Source organism: Euleptes europaea, chromosome 17, assembly GCF_029931775.1.
Source record: "Euleptes europaea isolate rEulEur1 chromosome 17, rEulEur1.hap1, whole genome shotgun sequence".
Classification (NCBI taxonomy): domain Eukaryota; kingdom Metazoa; phylum Chordata; class Lepidosauria; order Squamata; family Sphaerodactylidae; genus Euleptes; species Euleptes europaea.
The window spans coordinates 22,273,200-22,293,462 of NC_079328.1; the positions used below are offsets into that span (position 1 = coordinate 22,273,200).

Genomic DNA, 20,263 nt, shown 5'->3' on the forward strand with positions numbered 1-20,263 from the left:
TGGCTGTCCCCATATGGACCCAGTGCATCAGACACAGGATATACTGAGGCACAGGATGATATATCCCCAATCCTCATATCTGTGATGGTTTGCTAATTCTTGGGCCAGTAAAGGGTCCACGGTGATTAATATTTGTAATTTTTAACCTCAGAAGTCAGATTCCCCCCCCCCCACACACACACACATTTGTTCTGTTTTAATTTCAAAAACAGCTTTTTCAGTGGTACTTTATTGGTAGTGATTCAGTTTTAAGAAGTCATGGTTGCGAGCATTTAACGTGCTTGTTCAGGTTAAATTCAGACTTCTTTTTTAAACCAGGTTATTTCTGGAAAGAGGCTTTTAATGTAATTGTGCTTTTATGGTCAGTTTATTTCTTCTGAAGCCGAAATGTGTAGAACCTGGTATAGATGGTGCTGCTGCAGTCGTCTTGTTTGTGGCTTCCTAGAGGCTCCTGGTTGGCCACTGTGTGAACAGACTGCTGGACTTGATGGGCCTTGGTCTGATCCAGCAGGGCCTTTCTTATGTAGTAATTATCAATATTTTATATATTTGGCTTAGCCAAATCATCTTATTTTTCTGTTTGCTTATGGGGGGTTTTCTGTCCTAGCTTGCTGCAGATCCAGATCCGAACGTAAAGAGTGGCTCGGAGCTCTTGGATCGGCTTCTGAAGGTATCTCTCTTCTTCCAGTCTATAGCTGATAGTGTTGTGAGTGCATTTCAGTCAGAGCAACTGCAGATTTCCTGCCTTCCACTGTGTGTCTGTGTGTGTGTGTGTGTGTGTGTGAAAGAGAGAGGGTTGAGAGAGATTTTGTATGTGAGAGATTGAGATTATTTATGTGGCTGGCCCCAAATTCTGGCTTGTGAGATCTCATGCCAGATCTGCCATCCCCACTTTAAATTTGTATCTAAAAAACAAAAGTATAGCCTTGGTGGTTGTAGGAAAATGCTAAAATTCTGTGGGCAGTTTCTGGTTTTTTTTTGTGTGTGTGTGTTTATGAGGATTTTATGAGTATTTTTCATGTGCTTTTTGCCCCCTGCAACATTCTCATCTCTGGGCTACGTGCTTGACTTGGCTGCAGGCTCTGAGCTCAAACTGGTTAATTCTTTCATAAGGGGGTCCCACAATCCATACTTATATAGCAAGGAATATAAAAGGTCCTGCACCAAAGGAGAGATGACTTATGGGCATGTGATGCAAAGCTCTGCAGGACTTAGTAGCTGGATGTGTGAAAATGGGAACCAACTTCTCACAAGACCAGGAAGGCTAAGGGATAGGCTCCCAGAATGACTCTGCAAACCAAACGGCATGGCATTGCAATTTAAAGTTCAAAAGGCAATGCTGATTGTCTCTTAGTCTTCTCTGTTCTCTTCCTTTTGGGGCAAAGTGGTAAAACAGCCGTGTGACAGAGGTTGAGAGAGGACAAAAATCTCTGTCGGTGCCAGTGGGAGTTAGTAACAGTGAAGGGCTCCTTCTGGAGGCTTTGGCTGCTGCTTTGTGTGAAGGAGGAAATCTCCTTCTCTACAGTGAATGGCTTGAGATCTGCAAGATGCTCATGCTGTTGAATTGGCTTTATGAATGGACAATGCTACGAACCTGCAGTTTTTCAGACGCCTTCTTAACGCCAACAAGAGAACCCTTGAATCTATTTTCATCTACTTTTAGTTATCAAAAATACCAAACCAAACAAACAAAATTCAACCAGTGCACATTTTATGCAACTGTTGAATCGATTCATAGCTAATTTAATTGAGGCCCCTTATGGCATTTACAAGCAAACAATTCTTAGAATAGTCAGATGTTACTCACTATCCATAATACCTCATCTAAAAATCTGTTCAGTCTGAATCAAGATATATCCAATTTAAGAGCCAGGAAAAGTGCTCTTACATTTATCTAATGTTGCACTTTTAGAGGTGTTAGTAACGTTTGTATAAACAAAGAGGCGGCTTCGTAAGACACCAGAGAGGTTCTTTTTTTGAAGCTGAAGTTGTGTGTCCGTGTCAGTGTGAGCACGCAATTGTTACTGGAATTAATCTGTATGGGTGTGTGATTGCAAAACAAATGAGGAGAGAAAATGATTTCAAATGGGTTTGTTTGGGGTAGAAGATGAGTGAAATGTTGGCCGTTCCCACACAAGTGCTCAGAAGTAGAACATAGACTTGATGGGGAGCGTGAAGCCAGTGCAGGCAGCCCTTGTTGCGTGAGCAAGCGCATGCTTAAATTACGGTGGGCCATCAGCCAGAGATTACTGCCACATTTGGCGAAGGCTGGGCAGTGGTTTGCGAAGGGACAGTCTGTTCCATCGTGTGCCACAACCCTGAAGGAGGTTCATGGGGGTGGCCTGGGGACAGTGCATGATGGGAAGTTGGTGGTGCTCTTTTGATGTTGTGTCGAGGTGCTGGTGTGTGGGGAGACTCCTAATGCTGTTTTGTTGATCTGGCTTTGCAGGACATTGTGACTGAAAGTAACAAGTTCGACCTGGTGGGTTTTATTCCCCTGCTGCGTGAGAGGATCTACTCCAACAACCAGTATGCTCGGCAGTTCATCATTTCCTGGGTATGCATTTGGAGCAGGGCTGAACAAATCCCAGGCACCATGGTAGCACATTGCCCCAAAATTTCTTTGTGGCACCTAGTATTTTCATCTGTTGTTTATTGTTAGTGCCTCTTGGCAATTCTCAGCGGAAGTACAAAGCTTAGTTTGGCGAGGGATGGAAATTACTCTTTGTTGGTTGACAGCTGGAGTTACCCCCTATTTATTTATACACTACAATCAATGCTTTTGTTATAGCTTTAAAAATGACAAGGAACTGTGAAGAGTTGAGATTAGGTTTTATGTAGCAATAATGAAAAAGTGTGGTAATTAAAATATAAACACATGAAGCTTGAAAGGTAAATTAGGCTCCTAAAGCCAAACAAAATTTGTCAAAGCCTGGTTTAGGGTTAATAAAGGTTTTGCTTAACAATTAATCTGTTGTCGAAGGCTTTCTGTTTTATTAATCTGTTCTTATTAAATGCATGAAACATACAATGTTAATTAGCTTAAAATTAATAAATCCTCAAATGCCTAATATTATTTAGTACCATTATAATCAATCTTTTTTACATATGCTATCCTGCATATCAGACAGCAGGAAAACTGCTAATAGATTCATCCACTCTTCTCCCCATGCAAGCCTTACTAGTCAACTATCTAATCACTTTATTTTTTCCTTGCTTTCTTCCTGTAACAAGTAAAAAAATTCCCCATCATGTCCCTAATCTTTATATGTCTAAATATCCCTGCTCTAAATCTGTTTTTGTTATTTTTTATTTTTTTGTAAGAAAAAATGAATTTCAAGTAAATCAGTCTGAGTTAAAATTATTCAAAGCTCTATCCTATGCAGAGCTCGCCCAGTTTCCTTGAACCAGAAAAGTACTACTTGGCTGCCTCTCTGCTTTCTAATATAATCATTTTGTGAAGCACCAGCTTCTGTATTGCAGCCTCTGTTTGCTATAATTTTAATTCTTGGAACCTGCAAGTACAATTTCTTTTCCTTTCTCATGGGCTAGATCTTGGTACTCGAGTCTGTCCCTGATATTAATCTTCTGGATTACCTGCCAGAGATTTTAGACGGGCTCTTCCAGATCCTGGGCGATAACAGCAAGGAGATCCGTAAAATGTGAGTGCAGAGTCTGGAATATGCAATGTGCAGATTATCATTTTGCATGCTCTGGGGACTATGGGTGGGGGGATGTCGTTCCACCCTGTCCTGGTCAAGTTGGAACTCCCGGGGAGGGTGGGAGACACACATAATTTTAAACAGAATGCACTGAAGTTTCTAGGCCTGAGCGTGTGGTCTTGGCTCCCAAAGCACCTCGGAACAGTGTACCTGTAGTCTGGTTGGGCGCAGGTTGTAGCAGGGATTGCATGTGTTGAGCGGGGTGAGGGTTGGCTGGTTGGGGAATGATTCTGTTGTGTAGTTGATGGGATTTGACTAAGTGCTGTTTGGTATATTCCAGCTATAGGATTAGCATTAATGACTGGGTGGGGTGGGGGTAGGGACCAGTCCTCCCCTTAACTTCCTGGGTAGATGTTTGGTTCTAGCAGGGGGAGTCCCTTGGCTGTTCAGTGACAAGGCCCTGATTGGAGGTGAGATGGTTACGTGCACCTTGGAGCTGAGGATGCAGGGAGTAGCTTGTGCATTCCGTGCGAACACCAGAAGATCTCTGCTGGATCAGAGCAGCATTCTATCTAGTTCACATGTTGTTTCACACACTGGCAGGCCAACCACTCGCCCTGGAGGGCCAGCAGATGACATAGAGGCCAAGGCCCTGATAGCACTGGGTTCCAGAGGTGTATTGGCTCTGAAAATGAAGGTTTCCTCTATTAATGAACAATGAGCCTATCCCCCATGATTCTATCAGGGGAGGGCATTCTCTGAACATCTGGTCTTCTGTTTTCACATGCAGGTGTGAGGTGGCCCTTGGCGAGTTTCTTAAAGAGATTAAGAAGAACCCTTCCAGTGTCAAGTTTGCTGAAATGGCCAACATCCTGGTGATCCACTGCCAGGCCTCTGGTGAGTTGATGTTGCCTTGCCATAGGTACCAGCTGCATATGGCCTAGCTGGAGCTTCCTCTTCCTCCATCATGTCTTACCTCACTTACTGAAGAGCATTAATCTCTTTCTGTACTATAGGGAAGCACATGAGCCCCAGGCTGTGAAATGCTCTGAATGTGTGTGTGTGTGTGTGTGTGTTTGTTACCAGCTCCTTGAACTGAGCCAAGAAATGCATAGGCACCCAAAAGAGTGGTCTGGGAACTGGTGTAATAGTTTCCTAGTGGCCCATCCCTGTGAGAAAAGGGTGGCCACATTTTGCACTAGTTGAAGCTTCCAAGTTGCCTTTGACAGCCCCATGCAGAGCACATTATAGTAATCCTGTTAAGATGTTGCAGAAAGGGAGATTGATGTGGCCAGTTTAGCTGAGCCTAGAAAGGAAGGTGACCTTATGCATGAACTGTTGATGAAAGCAAGCACTCCTAGCAACAATGCCAGGAGTACTCCCCAAATCTTCACGTGCTTATAGCACTCTTAGCCCTCCAACAATGGCAGATCAAATCCTTCCAAACTAACATCTCTTCTTCCCTGTCCTATAGATGATCTCATCCAGCTGACTGCCATGTGCTGGATGCGAGAGTTCATCCAGCTGGCTGGCCGGGTGATGCTGCCGTATTCCTCAGGGATCCTGACAGCCGTCCTGCCTTGCCTGTCTTACGATGACCGGAAGAAGAGTATCCTTACAGCAAAGGGGCTGTGGCTCAGTGGTAGAGCATCTGCTTGGCATGCAGAAGGTCCCAAGTTCAGTCCCCAGCATCTCCAGTTAAAATGGTCAGGTAGGAGGTAATGAGAAAGACCTCTGCCTGAGATCCTGGAGAGCCATTCTAGTCTGAGTAGAATCAAATCTTTAATAATACAGTCATTGGCGAGCGATACAGGTACAGAGCATAGTAGCTTCAAGGGTAACAAAACTATAGTACAGGTCTAAAAGATAAAGTTAAAAATGCAAGACATCACAGGCTTGACAATGACCCCAATCTGAGTAGAAAATATAGACCTTGATGGACCAAGGGTCTGATTCAGTATAGGGCAGCTTCATGTGTTCAAAGAGATGGAGCATCAGTACTTTTCTCACAGGTACCTGGGTGCCTAGTGGAAGGAAGGAGAGCAGAGCTCAAGTTATGGAGTTGGAGGCTCTTTTTTGGGTGTCTTTGAATGTATATACCAGCTGTCCCCTGAAGTCCAAGCAATGCTTCAGTGCCCTCCCGTAAAGAGTTAAAACAAGGGACTGATTTTGGTGTAAGAGCCATATAATAGTGGAAACTTCTTTTGTGTGTCTGGGTTGAATGGTTTTGGAACCTCTTTGTTGAGGGCCCTTGCATTCCCTCAAGGTGACAGGGCTTAGATTCATTTCACTTCAGTGTTGGTTCTGCCACATGCTTCAAGACATGGATACCCGTTGCCACAGATGCCTGTCTTTAGCAAGGGTTTTGCGTGTGCATGTTCTATGGGTCTTCGTTACTGAACACGTGCCAAATTTGGTGTGTGTTTTCATATTTGAAAACTGACACTTCCATTTAAAGAAGCCCAGTTTTCTAGCCTTTATAGCGGCAGAGAGAGGCCTAAAAATATTTGGAATGCTTACCAAGTTCTTTGTCACTGGGGCAAATCTTTCCAAACGTCAGAGTTTTCCATGGCTATTATTCACCAGTCCCCATGTCTCCAGTTATTCTACCTCTGACTTTCTCTCCTTCTGTTTCTCTGGTCTTTACTCACAAATATACATTTTTTCAGCAGATATCAATCTTGGGGGAAGACTAAAGTACAGATAAAATTCAAAGTTTCATAATTTACTTAACTGATTGCAAAATTAGATTTCATTTTTCAATCTCAGCTTCTGCAGTTCCCTTAATTGCTCTACCATGGTATCATCATTTTGATATGATCTTGTTGCAGTGCTTTTTTTTACTCTAAAACCTTTTGATTAGCTGCATTTCTTTCACTTCCTGCTATGACTTCCTCCATTTTCTGCCCCAACATTTTATTGTGTCATCAGTTTTTTCAATAAGCTTTCTTCTGAAGTTCTTGAATGTACCATCACTGCATGCAAATGTGGCTAGCCTCCACACAGAGAGGAGAAAGCAGGTCTAAGCAGAAATAGGGGCTGGGAAGGTGACAGCCTCCATCAGTGGTTGTGGGAGCAATGAGGAAGGTATGCCTTGTATGGGGAGGACAATTTATTCCTCCTCTGAGTCAGATTTAATACTTCTGAACAACTAGAGAGATAACTGGGGATGGTGAGGAGGAATTCACGGAGAGAAGGAAAGTTTATATTTTGGTCAGCCTTTGCTCTTTTTGATTCTGAGTCAGTTCCTCTAACTGGTTCTACCTGGGGCTTCAGGTGTACTGAAATCCTGGGAAACATCTTGGGACTTGGTTGTTCTATTCTGTGTAATTCTACTAAGGTGGTGAACAGCGACGGGGTACATTCCTTACATTGGTGGGGTGCAGGCATCAAAGAGGCAGCCAACGTGTGTAACCAGAGCCTGATGAAGCTGGTCACTCCTGAAGATGACGAAAACGAGGTCAAGCAGACCACAGCAGCCCCCCAAGCAGAGGCTGAGCATGACCAACCTCTCTCCAAGCAGGAGATGGCATCAGGGGGTGAGTCCTATTTACCAAACATAAATGACTAAAAACTGGCAATTGTGAACTGTGGTTGGCAGGTAAACTAGCCGTTTGCAATACTAGGATGTCTGTTCAAATATGTAATTGACATACTATGGTAGAATAGGGGTGTGGGTGTGAAAACATTTGTGGTGGGGGGCAGGCAAGACCTCTCAAAGGTACATTTATTTATTACTGAGTCCCTTCAGCTGAGCTCCCTCTGCCCTGCGCCCCCCCCCCCCCCCCCGCCCTTTGTCTCGCTTAGCTCTTGGCCCAGCCTCGGGTTGAAGAACCATGACCCCTTTGTTTGCACGGGCAAGCACACACACCTTTGGACAGAGAGGTGCTGGTTGGTTGCTTTTTTGCTGACTTGACACACCATTTCCCCCCAAAGTGATGGGAACCACCCTGCTCAGTGAGAACTGGGTCTGGATCCCACTACCTTTCCCACTGATGCTTTCCCACTCCAGTGGCAAAAACCACCTCTTCTCATCGCTTGCCTTGAAAACCCTATGGGGGTCACCATAAGTTGGCTGTGACTTGACAGCACTTTCCACCACCACCACCAAAATGCACATATATATGGGTGGGAGTGGTAGAGGGAGAGATCAAAATGGACAAACATCGTTTAAAATCATAAAATAGAAGCCGTTCCAGTACAGCTTCCAATAACCTGCAAGAGCCGTGTTCAAACTAATGTAAATGTCTCCCTGTAGACTGCCTGGATGTCTCAAACGATTCCAGTTTCAGCAACGTCGGGGTTGTTATGCCGACCAGGTAAGGTTCTCGGCTGTTGCTGGCGATGCTTGGTATCCTCTGTTCTGAGGGAAAGCTAGGGCCTTTTTTTGTGGCGCAGCTGGGCCTTGTGTCCCACGATGTCACTGAATCAAATAGTTCCTCCTGGTTCTTGCATTTCACTGGAAGAACTGAGCTAAGCCATAAAGAACTTGTGCTAGAAGGAATTCAAAACAGCGGGAGGAGAAAGAGATGCCACTCTTTGCTACATAAGAACAGACACTTTCCGTGTGTTATGTCTCAAGCGCTGGGAAGAGGCATCAGCCTTTCCCGTGAAGCCCCACAGTGGTGTTCAAAGCAGTTTTTGCTTGAAATAGGAAATTTCTGCCCCTCCCCCAAATATTGGGGTTAAATTCAGTGAATTTGTATACACTTGCAGATGGTGTGCCCTTGGGGTACTCCATACTTGGCTAAAACCCATTCCAGCTGTGTGCTGAGGGGGCGAATCGCATCCCTTAAAGAAAAAAAAAACACAAGTTGGCACAGTCTGGTTGGATGGTTCCCACATAAGCAGGTGGAAATACAGAAGCTCTACCTTTGGAAAGGGTCCCCTTTACTCCGCTTGTGAGCTTTGAAGCAATTTTCTGGAGATGAGCACTAAAATTTTGCTGTGACAGTTCTCCCTAATACACGAACATTGGCTCCAGACGTCACTTTATCCTTTGACCAGGAGAGAAAGGCACAGAATTGAATTACCATCTAGGATACGTGTGCCTGACCATGGCAACAAGGCACTAAGCACGAGGCCTCTGATTTATATCTCTCTCTTTCATCACATTATTATTATTAGTACATTTCATCTTGCTCTAGATTTGAGACTATGACTGTACTGTTTTAATGTCTGGGGCTTTTCTGTATGGTTAATATTAATGTTATTTGACCTCTGAAGAAGGCCATTGGGCCAAAACGTGTTTGGTCAGGGTCAATAATGGTCCTTTGTATTTTTGCACGTTTGTGAGGCTATTGTTTGGGACAGGATATGTGTTTTTAAGGAATATTGTAATACATGGGTTCAGTATAAAAGTATAAATCTAAACAAATATAGGAATATATATTACTATATTTGTTTAGATTTATACTTTTAACTTATAGATATTGAGCCTATACATACACATATGTGTGTGTATATATATTCCTATATCTGTTTAGATTTTATACTTTTAACATAAAGGTATTGAGCCCATACATTTTTATTGTCTTAAGCTTTTTGGTTCTTAATTCGGTTTAATTTGGGTTATTTCCCTTTTTCTTTTTCTGTGCAATATCACCATCAAACCACTGAGGGTCACTGTAACTCCAGCCAGTGCTGGTTGTTGAACTGGCCTTTTTGATATTGGCGCAGGAGAGTCTCGCTGGTCCTTTCCCTCCTTGCAGTAGCTTTCTGTATTGAATTCCATCTCCAGTTCTGCTCTTCTTGCTCCAATGCCTTTGGGCAGTAACATTTAATCCTTTAGAGGCCAGGCAAATGTACAAGGGAGCAGTTGCGTTCATGCTTTCCAACTGTTGCGACCTGCCATAATTTACCTTTTTGGCTTTTCTCCTTTCTGTAACGGACGCTCCAGATTGTAACAGCAACACCATAAGGAGCAGGGCCGAGACATTTTTGGAAGGATGTCAAGGCAGGAGTTGATTATACAGAGGCAACAGAGCCGTCTTCCTCATCCTCTTGGCTTTGCAGATGTGGATATATTAACCATTGGGCTCTTTTGTTCTTGATGTCACGTCAGAATCGGGGTTACCCTAATGCCAGTTTCTTTCAGTGTTGATAAATGGCTCTATGGTTTAAACTGCGGAATGGATTCTTGTACAGTCAGTGTCCAAGTGATAACTAACTTTATTTGACCGTTCCGCTGAGTCACATTAAGAGAAAAGTGGTATAGGGGGGAAAATCAATAAAACATTTTGATTCTTCAGGATTACGTTGAAAAGAGCTGCGTTCTGCTTGCTTCTGCCCTTGCAGGACCTGTTCAGTGCATAACGTTAGTATAAACCTTATCTAACACTGCATTATTGAAATGCATTGCATATTTTAATTTCATGGCTTAAAAATAACAGTTAATTTATTTTGCAATTTGTGGAATTATCAGACTTGATGGTTAGAGTACTTCTTTATTTTAATAAAATTAATGCTTTTAAAATGATTAAAATAAATATTTAATATCCTACTGGCCATATCTTTTCGCCTGGTTCAGCAGCCAGCCCAAACAAGGATGCTTATTAGAGGCACTGGGCAAGAAATAATGTACAGAATATTTTTTTTAAAACTAGACATATACGGTAAACAGTTGCTGCAAAGACAGCTTAGTGATAGTGTAGGACTTGCAGAAGGAAGAATGCATCTTCCTGGATTTTGGACAAAGAGGGAAGACAGAACACTTTTCTGTGAGACTCGTGTGGAGAAATCCTGTGAAAAGCCCACTTGAATGAATAGCGGCTGAGCATCCCGCAGTGCTTGGTGGATTGTCATGTTGGACCAACAAGAATCACATCAGTTAGATTTGGGTATATTACCACCGTAGAGACCAACAAGAGTTTCAGGGTATGAGTTTTCGAGAGTCAAAGCTCCCTTTGTCAGACACAAGTAGAAATGGATATCTGAATTCTTTTATCCTAATCAGAAGATGGGAGAGGTGTTGTAAAGAATGCTTGTAAAGGATTCCAAGGATCACAATCTGTTCCCCAGATTACTTAGGTAAATCACTCCCTTGGTCTGAAATTTTCACTAACCTCATATAAACACCCAATCAACTGCATGATCTTACTTATCTAACCTCTATCTACAGCACTGAGAGAATTCAAGTGACCCTCAACCTTGACGGAATTGTCCAGGTATTGGACTGTCACCTTCATGATTCAGCTATTGGGATGATGACCCGGATTGCGGTTCTGAAGTGGCTCTACCACTTGTACATCAAAACACCTCGCAAGGCAAGTCATCGTCTCGGTCACACCAGACACCGCTGGAACTGGGACACATGATCTGTTGTAACAGGCGAAAGGCTTCATTGTTTCATATTAGATATTGGTGCCAGCATGGTGTAGTGGTTAAGAGTGGCAGACTCTAATTTGGAGAACGGGGTTTGATTCCCCACTCTTCTGGGTGCTCTTGGGCCTGTCACAGTTCTCTAAGAACTCTGGCAGACAATGGCAAACCACCTCCGAACGTCTCTTGCCTTGAAAACCCTTGCTATAAGTCATCTGTGACTTGACGGCACACACACACAGAGATATTGGTGCAATGATTATGTACCTATAATCAAAGATAAAAAAAATTCTCTGTTGAGAAGCTTAAAGAAAAGAAGGGCTTTTCCCTGTTGCAAGGAATTGAAACAGCTTCTAACCTGACAGCCTCCTCTTACTCTGTGGCAGCAACTTCATGTTTGGAACACAGGACCGAGACTCGTTCTGTAATGGTTTGGATTACTTCTTCATGGCTTTCCCCCTCCCATTTTCAGATGTTTCGGCATGCGGACAGCCTGTTTCCTATCCTGTTAAAGACCTTATCTGACGAGTCGGATGAGGTGAGTATGAACTCCATGCAATGAGCTATTGTTTATATTCGCTTTATTACCAATAAATATTTTCATATGGGGTGGGAATGCCCTAGGGCGGTGGTTCCCAACCTTTTTTTGACCAGGGACCACTAGGACTTTTTTGTTCGGTGCAGGGACCCCAAGGTTCAAAATAAAAATTCTGAGAATTTGAAAATAAACTTTAATCATAACTGTTAGTTAAACATTAAACTTAGAATAATATTTGAATATATATTTTTATAATAGAGAACTTTTATTTGAAAATATTAATTTATTATGGGTTTATAACTTTGTTTCACAGACCGTAATTTAGTTCTCGCGGACCCCTGGGGGTCCGTGGACCCCTGGTTGGGAACCAGTGCCCTAGAGAGTATCTTACTTCTGGCAATTGTTGTCAGATGGTTTGGTATTGGTTATTTGGTTTCTTTTAACTCAGAAGTAAAGTTGTTGAATTATGTGATGACAATTCCAGGTAAACTAAGATATTTTTATTATATGCGTTTACTGCTGCCTGATATGTTTATGCCCGCTGTTGTTATAAGAATTCAAACCCTGAGAAACAAGAATGGTTCGACAATGAAAAGACTTTTAATGTATGGCTATGGCTAGACTGAGGTCCAAAGATCTTAAGAATGTAAATAATTGGGTACAAATGATCGTACATATGGGAAAATATTAATAGAAATTTAGAAACCAAGTATTTTGGTATAACAGCAGTCAGGATGTATTAAATATATTCAGTGTTATATGCAGAATTTTAATGTCTATAAAAAAGGGGTGTGTGAATGGATGGATGGATGGATAGCTGGATAGATAAACAGATAGGTGGGTACGTCTGTCTATCTATCCATCCACATACACACAAAAATAAAAAGCGACTCTTAATGACTTTATATATAGACACAGGAAATAACAGGGAGTTCTGGGTTGCTCCCAGCTGACTGACTAACAAAGTAGGCAGCTCATCCTGGGCAGGTGTGGCACAGGTTATGTGTCTTTGGCTTGGTAATAAGTTGGGAATCCCCAGCCTGGTTGTTGAGCCTGTGGACACTTCTGAAATTTGAGGGAGGGTAATGGCTGACATCAACAAGGGTTGTCGTGGAGATCTGGGCAATCACCAAATGGATGACAGAGGGGAGAGAGTGTGGGTCATTGCTTTGCAGAAGAGGCACCACGTAGGAGAGGGCTTGCTCCCTGTGCAGCTCTGTGAAGATGCTGCTCAAAGAGATTCTCTGTCACCCAGATGGTTTGGTTTGCTGGCTGTTTATAAGCTGTGATCAGCCCAGTCAAATGGTTGACGAACTGTGTTTGAACTGTTCACATTGGTTTACGGTGCGCACACACAGTCCACCTTTTTGTGCAGTTCTCTTACTGCTTTCCCATTGCTTGGCCACCATCATCACCTCCTTTTCTTGTCGGTTGCTGCACACATACTTTAAGTACATAAAACATTTACTTTTCCTAGTAAATGAAGTACTGATGCTATACATGTCCCTTTGTATTTTACTGCTGGCTGCTTTAGTGTTAACAAGACTGATGTGCAAGCTGCCTAGATTGGGAATAATTTGGGCATGTGTTCACATGGTGCTTTCCATGGCTGCTCCCTCCCTAAAAGTTTCTACTGAAAGGAAAGAAAGTCAACTTGTGCAGTAGATTCTTTGCCCATTAGAAATGAGCGGTCTACATCCAACAGCCCTTTTTTTCCATAGGGAGAAGTCTGTTTCCTGAAGGTCAGGATCTCTTTTCTAAGAAAGCCTTAATTTCATCATATGGAAGGCAAAATTGACCAAAGATTTCCTGGTATGGAAGCGAAATTGACCAAAGATTTTGGTGGCTAAGAAAGCACTGGGTGGTTAAGAAAGCACTGGTTAGTTTCATCCTCTATCCACTTGGTGAGCTCTCTTAGTATATTGGGAGAAGTGGAGGTTTGACCATGGCAGCTTGAAATGAAATGTGCATGTCTCTGTGTCTAAGAAGGCCAATTTTGGATGGATGGACGGACAGACAGAGAGAGAGAGAGAGAGAGACAACAAAAAGTAAGAAAAAACTTCTAGGGTGTGAAGGTGAAGGCAGCCGAACTTTTCAGGCTTAAGAGTAGCACGTACAGCCTCCTTTGGATGTTTTTAAAAGAGACTTTTCATGATGATCCAGGGCATCGGTAATCGAGCATGTGTGATCAGCTGTTGCCTGCCTGCCTGCCTGCCTGCTCTGCCAAATGCTGCCATCCCACAGAGACCTAACTGCTCCTGAGCAAATCCTCAAGGTAATCAAGAGAAGCTCAACTCAACAGAAATTGGGCATTTCAAGAACAGTACATTGAGATGGCAACTACAAGTTTTTGCAAAGACCTTAGCAGACCAGTGACATACCACCACATGAAACCGGCAGTCCATCCCAACTGGTGGTACTTGTTCTTCCTCTGTTTGTACAAGGGATAGTCAAAAATCCTATTGGGAGTGGTGAGGATTGTTCTGATACACACCACTCCAGTCTTCACTTTCCCAGCCAACAGGTTTGGATAATATGTAGCTCTCCAGGTAATGGTCTCAAAAGGTTATGTGCTTGAGTTCTTTGGCTATCAAGAGAGACGTTTATAGCATCCCCTGGGCTTCAGAAGGAAAAGAAATGTTAAAGGATCCTGGCAGTTGTTCTGGACCTCTGGATCAAGAAGCAATAAAACCTGTTCCCTTGTCCAAGGTATCATTGGGCTGGCTGTCCAATACTCTTTGCTATCTTGAAGAATGAAAGACTTTTGGATTCTTCAAAGCACTAAATTATTCACCTAGAAGAAGAAACTCCTTGTTCAATAATGACAGTGATTGGCAGCAGGGATTTCTTGTCCTTTGTCAACCTCATTGAGTCCTGCTTACCTATTCCTCTTAACATTCATTGCTGATTCCTGAGACTCCCAATTCCACTACAGAATCTCACCCTTCGGTCTCATCTTCTCCAGATGGAAGTCTTTGAATTCTCCTAGGGGTTGTCCTGCCATTCCTGGATACCCGGGTCCATGAACCATCCCAGTTGCAAGGGCACAGGAAAGTGACAACCACCTTTGCAGGCACAAGTTCCTAGGAACCAGGAAGAAGACTTTTCTTCTCCTCTTGTAAGTTTGTTGAGCAACTGGGAATTCTCATGGACATCCACAGAAGTCATGGGTTTCTTTCAGAAGGGCAGGGAAACAAGATAACTGAGCGATCTGCAACTGATGATGATAACCTTAGCCTAGCTTGTCTACTTGGGACAATGGTGTCCTGTTTAGTTTTAGTGAGTTAAATCAGAATGCCCTTAAGATCCACTTCAGAGGCTCCTTCTGCAATTTCAGTTCAGTCTCAAGGTTGTGATTCCGGAATTGACAAAGTCCTACATCTTGTTGATGTGCTGGGTCAAGTTACTCGTGTCTGCCTACCACTGAAGAGACCACGGAGCATATTCATCTCAGCTGAGGTTGGACTATGCAAGATGTGTTGCCTGGAATTTGTGTTCTAAACAGCTGAAACCTGAGAGAAGGGAGGACATAAGCCGCATGGAATTCCAAGGCATCTACTTAGCAGTAGCAGGTTGGCAGATGTGGTAAGGGGCAGGTGTACTGTGGTTCCTGCCGTCAACACTCCATAGCAAATGCTGCCAAGGAGAAAATAGATCTTCATCCATGCTATGTCCATCACAGATGGTGGAGAATATGCTTGTGTCTCTGAGAGTGAAGTTTGTTTCAAACATGCTTGTGTCTCTGAGAGTGAAATTTAATCCAAAGCACGATTGCATGCTGGCTCAGTCAACCAATAGTACACTAGGTGGAGAAGTCCCAACATGAGCAGGTATTTAACAGTTAACTAAAACATGGGAGCCCTGTGGTGCAGAGTGGTAAACTGCAATACTGCAGTCAAAGCTCTGCTCACGATCTGAGTTCAATTTTGATGGAAGTCAGTTTCAGGTAGCCGGCTCAAGGTTGACTTAGCCTTCCAACCTTCCGAGGTCAGTAAAATGAGTACCCAGCTTGCTGGAGGTAAAGTGTAGACAACTGGGGAAGGCAATAGCAAACCACCCCGTAAACATAGTTTGCCTAATAAACGTCGTGATGCGACGTCACCCCATGCGTCAGTAATGATCCGGTGCTTCCACAGGGGACTACCTTTACCTAAAACATGGGAAAGCTTGCACTTGAGTTCCTCATAACTCAAGCAGACTCAAGATGGAAAGGTACTGATCCTGCTTCCATGGTTGAGGACACAAGGCAGAGAGGCCTTATCCTGGATAAGCCCACCAGCCTTCTCTAAGCTTTTCTACTGCGGTCCAGGGTGGTCAGAAATAATTGCGAGCAGAAGGCATGGGTGATCTCAATCATGCCTCACTGATTCAAACATCTACAATTCAGAGGTAATGTCTTTCTGAGAACCTGGGAACTTCAAGAATACTAAATTGATCAAGATGAAGATTTTTTTTTTACCATTCATGACCAAAATCCCTCCAGCGTATGGCCTGGAGACATGAATATTTGTGTTGTTGTGAGCTGAATAAGTGGAGAGGACAAGAATTGTTGTACTTGTGCAGGTAGAGCCCAGTGAAGTTAGGGTACGGGAAAGTTGCCTTTTGGCACTAAGAGCTAAATCTTCCATTTTACTGTGTTGTCATAAAACTCTTTGCAGTTGACTTCTGGCCCAGCCTAAAGTGCTGTTAAAAGCTTGGATTTTCTGCTTGATGGTGGCTCTTTTTCCAGACCCAGGCTTTTCTCCTCATCACTCATCTCCCCACAGCAGAGCTTTCCTGAGGGAAGGCCTTGACTCCTTGCTTTGCCACAGCCCAGGCCGCCTGCCCTGTTGTACCAGCCTTCCCCTACGGAATGGGCTTTCTCATTGTAAATCCCCAGAGGCTTTTCTCCATGTGATACAGATTTCAAGTACAATGATGCTTAACAAAAGCATGAATGGCTGTCTTTATCCAGTTGGACTTTCATTTTTGCCTGGTTGGATTTCAGCCCGTGGTGGCCCTGAGTTTCCCAGCTTTCATCTTGCCAAGGCCGAAATTTGGGACTTTTGACATATAAAAAAGGAAAACAAGGGTGAGATTAATGTGATCTGTGACTTGTTCCCTCCTCCTTGTTGCCGCATGCAATTCTTGTGTACAAATGAAATGCATTTGGAAGGTTTGCAGTTAGCTGTGTTGATCTTTACACTCCAAAGCTGAGGGTGGAGTGTATGATGAGCCACATTAGCATTGTTGCTGTGCTCTCCTTTGAGAGGTAGGCAAATTTAATGTGTGTCTCCCCCAAACACACACACCTTAACAAGGACCTTTGCACTCATTCAGTTTAAAACCCTTTTGCATGAACACACATGAAACTGCCTGATAGTGAATCAGACCCTTGGTCCATCAAAGTCAGTAATGTCCACTCAGACTGGCAGCTGCTCTCCAGGGTCTCAGATTAAGGTCTTTCACATCATCTACCACTTGATCCTTTTAACTAGAAGAAGAGTTGGTTTTTATGTGCCGACTTTCTCTACCACTTAAGGGAGAATCAAACCTGCTTACAGTCACCTTCCCTTCCCCTCCCCACAACAGATACCCTGTGAGGTAGGTGGGGCTGAGAGAGTGTGACTAGCCCAAGGTCACCCAGCTGGCTTAATGTGTAGGAGTGGGGAAACAAATCCAATTCACCAGATTAGCCTCCACTGCTCATGTGGAGGAGTAGGGAATCAAACCCAGTTCTCAAGATCAGAGTCCTCCGCTCTTAACCACTACACCACTAGAGATACCAGGGATTGAACCTGGGACCATCTTATGCCAACAGATGCTGTTCAGCTGAGCCAAGGTCTCTCCAAGACCTTGGATTCCTGACTCACTACATGGCAGGTTGTGAGTTTGGCGTTACAGAATATCAGATTAATATAGACTGTGGCACGCTATGGGTTGTGAAAGATGGCAAAGGAAGAGATTCTTTCCAGAATTGTTTCTCAGAAGTGACTGCAAGGTTGAAGTGCTGATCACTTTTTGCAAGAGAGTACTTTTTCCCCAAGGCAACAGAGTCTGGTTTCACCATGAGTGGACAAGAAGCTTCTCTTGGGATATCAAGACAGCAGGCAAGATTGAGAAGCCAGGGTCAGCCCAACCTAATCTCCCTCCCAGGGAAGAAGTCCTTGCTGTGCTTCCAGACAAGTAGTCTTGGCTGTGTGTTCTGTCTGAGAGGTAGGGTTGTCAACTCCAGGTTGGGAAATTCCTGGATGGAATTCCTGGATGGGAGTGGAGCCTGGGGAGGGACCTCAGCAAGGTATGGTGCCATAGAGTCTATCCTCTGAAACATCCATTTGCTGCAGGGGAATGGTTCTCTGTAGTCTGAAGATCAGTTGTGATTCTTGGAGATCTCCAGGCCCCACCTGGAGGCTGGCAGCCCTACTGAGAGAAGCAGGTACTTAGTTTGGGCTCTGGACTTGTGTGTCCACCAAATGAAGGGGGAACAAAAAATAGAACCTGTGTGTGTCCCTAGATAAATTGTAAGGGAAGCAGGTGGAGACTGCATCTGTCCAGTAGCATCCATGCAAGGAGCACATGCTGCTCTTGGTGGGTTTGTACACTTGGTAACCCTCTATGACGGTTCTGTGTACCCCCACTCTCTTCTTTCCCCATCTTCCCTTCAGGTGGGCAGTTAGTGATCCAGCCCAAATGGCCATCTCTACTGGCCATGCCTGAGGGACCCTGCCTCAGGCCTTGATGGTCCCTCTGGCTTCCTCTGCCCTCCTGTCCTTGAAGTGTGGCATCACTCAGAACTTCCCATTTCTCTTCCGCTTCTCCTGCAGGCCACCTGCAGGGCAAAAACCAAGCGAAATGCCAAGGATCTTTTCAGGCTGCCTTGCCCCCCTTCCCATAGTGGGTACGCAGCCTTGCCAGGCTTAGAGTGCCCCAAGCAGGAGTCACCCCTCCCAGGTGCCTACAGTACCTACAGCTTACCTCTCGGGCACAAAGCTTATTGACCTGAAGGGTGAGGAAGTCCCGCTTTCCATCAAGAGCTTGTATGTTCTCCAAATCTTTCCCATCAAGCAGTGGCAACCTGTCTACTCTATAATCTTTTCTCTTTTGCTGTGTGTTTATAGATGGCCTTTCAGTTGTAATCACTCCCAAGGTGGCTCACAAAAATGAAAACAATTCCAAATTAAAATAATAAATCAGTTGCGAGGAAAAGCGGAGGCCAGCACTTGGATGATGTTGGTGTTTCAGCCTTCTAGATATTCTGGCCGCTGCCAATTCCTCTTGCAGTGTGCTGGTGGCACAGCCAGGGGAACTGACGCTCCTCCGCTCTGGCTAAATGCTGCAGAGCCGGTTCCTGTAACGCTGCATGCGCATCATCCCTAGCGATCAGAGCCTTTCCTTGCCTAGGCATTCATGACAACGTGGCCCAGGTTCCATTTGGTAAAGGCACAAGCTTGTGTGTGATGTTCTATTGTTCTGCCCAGCCCTCTATTTTGGTCACGCTCTGGATTTTTAGAGACAAAATGTGGTGAAATGACCTCACATGTCAGGTAACGTGTAAAAAACGTATAACTTAGTAATGCTTAGTTCTCACTCTTTTACATTCTTTGGGGAATATCTAACATACCCTTCCCAGGTGGATGAAGATTGTAGTATGAGTTGCTCTGGTTAGTTGTTAATCAGCCAGGCTCAGAGGACTGTGGTCAATGTGTTATTGGAGAATAGCTAACAGAATACAACTGCTGTTTCTGTAGAACTGTGTAAGCTTTTGGCTGTGTGAGACTCGAATTTGCCACTGGGTAGAATAGATGAGGTCCAATATCCCTCTGATAGAGAATCCAGGAGAAAGTCTTTGGAGATTCTTGGGTATGATGAAGAAAAAGCTGTCCTTTTTTTCTCCCCAGCTTTTCACCCTGAGAAGGATGGTAGTGCATGTTGACTATTGAAAGATACATAGCTTCAAGGGGTGGCCTGGACAGAAACAGCACAAAAGATGGAAACAGACATGGCAATTTTGAGATTATTTGCCGCTCTCTTAATCAACCATCAGAGGGAGACGTTTTATGGCAGTTTCAGACTCCCTCTGGTGGATACCCCACTACACTTTGCTGCTAACTGATCCTTTAGTTTTATGAAGTGTTCTCTCAGTACTCGAAAGGCAGATTTAAGGAGGGCCTTTAAGCGCATCACAACTGCAGAGTCCCTGGCAGAAGCATCCAATGGAAGAGATACTTAAATTGGAGGAAGGCTTCAAACTTGAGCCAAAAGGAAAGGTGGGGTATAAATATTTTAATACATAAAATTTGATCGGGAGTGGTAGGATGCGGGTAGGAATCCAGCCTATTGTCTCCCAGCCTTCTTGCCTTCAGGGCAGCATGGGGGTGGTGAGGGAGCACACATTCCCTCCCCACTAGTGCCGCTGCCACCCGGAGCAAGTGTGGCAGACAGGAACAGGCACTCACCTGCTTGTGCTACGGTGCCCTGGCTTGAAGGTGAGTCATCCTGGAGCCTGTCAGCAGCAGCACAAGTAGGGTGCCCTCCTGTGCCACCTTCCAAAAATCAGTTGAGCCAGTCTTATGCCAAACTTACAGACATGAGATTCTCAGAAATTTTGGACCCATGGGGAATTTTTTTTCTGGGGAAAAACAGGAATTTGGGGAAGCAAAACATTGACTACCACCAACAGATTCTAAAAGTAGTGAGAGCTGCAAACTGTGGCACCCTAGGCTGCCTTAGCATGTACAGTTTAGTTTTTGCCATCTGAAAAGCA

At 44.1% G+C, this 20,263-nt stretch overlaps 1 protein-coding gene across 1 annotated transcript in view; it reads left to right on the forward strand.

The window, feature by feature from the left end:
- VAC14 (VAC14 component of PIKFYVE complex) overlaps window positions 1-20,263 on the forward strand; it is a 144,306-nt gene that overhangs the window by 19,646 nt on the left and 104,397 nt on the right. The window contains exons 4-12 of the mRNA XM_056862668.1: window positions 608-670; window positions 2,450-2,557; window positions 3,553-3,662; window positions 4,453-4,559; window positions 5,137-5,271; window positions 7,049-7,201; window positions 7,921-7,981; window positions 10,783-10,927; window positions 11,455-11,520. Coding sequence (XP_056718646.1) covers window positions 608-670; window positions 2,450-2,557; window positions 3,553-3,662; window positions 4,453-4,559; window positions 5,137-5,271; window positions 7,049-7,201; window positions 7,921-7,981; window positions 10,783-10,927; window positions 11,455-11,520 — 948 coding nt within the window. The remainder of the gene's footprint in view (window positions 1-607; window positions 671-2,449; window positions 2,558-3,552; window positions 3,663-4,452; window positions 4,560-5,136; window positions 5,272-7,048; window positions 7,202-7,920; window positions 7,982-10,782; window positions 10,928-11,454; window positions 11,521-20,263) is intronic.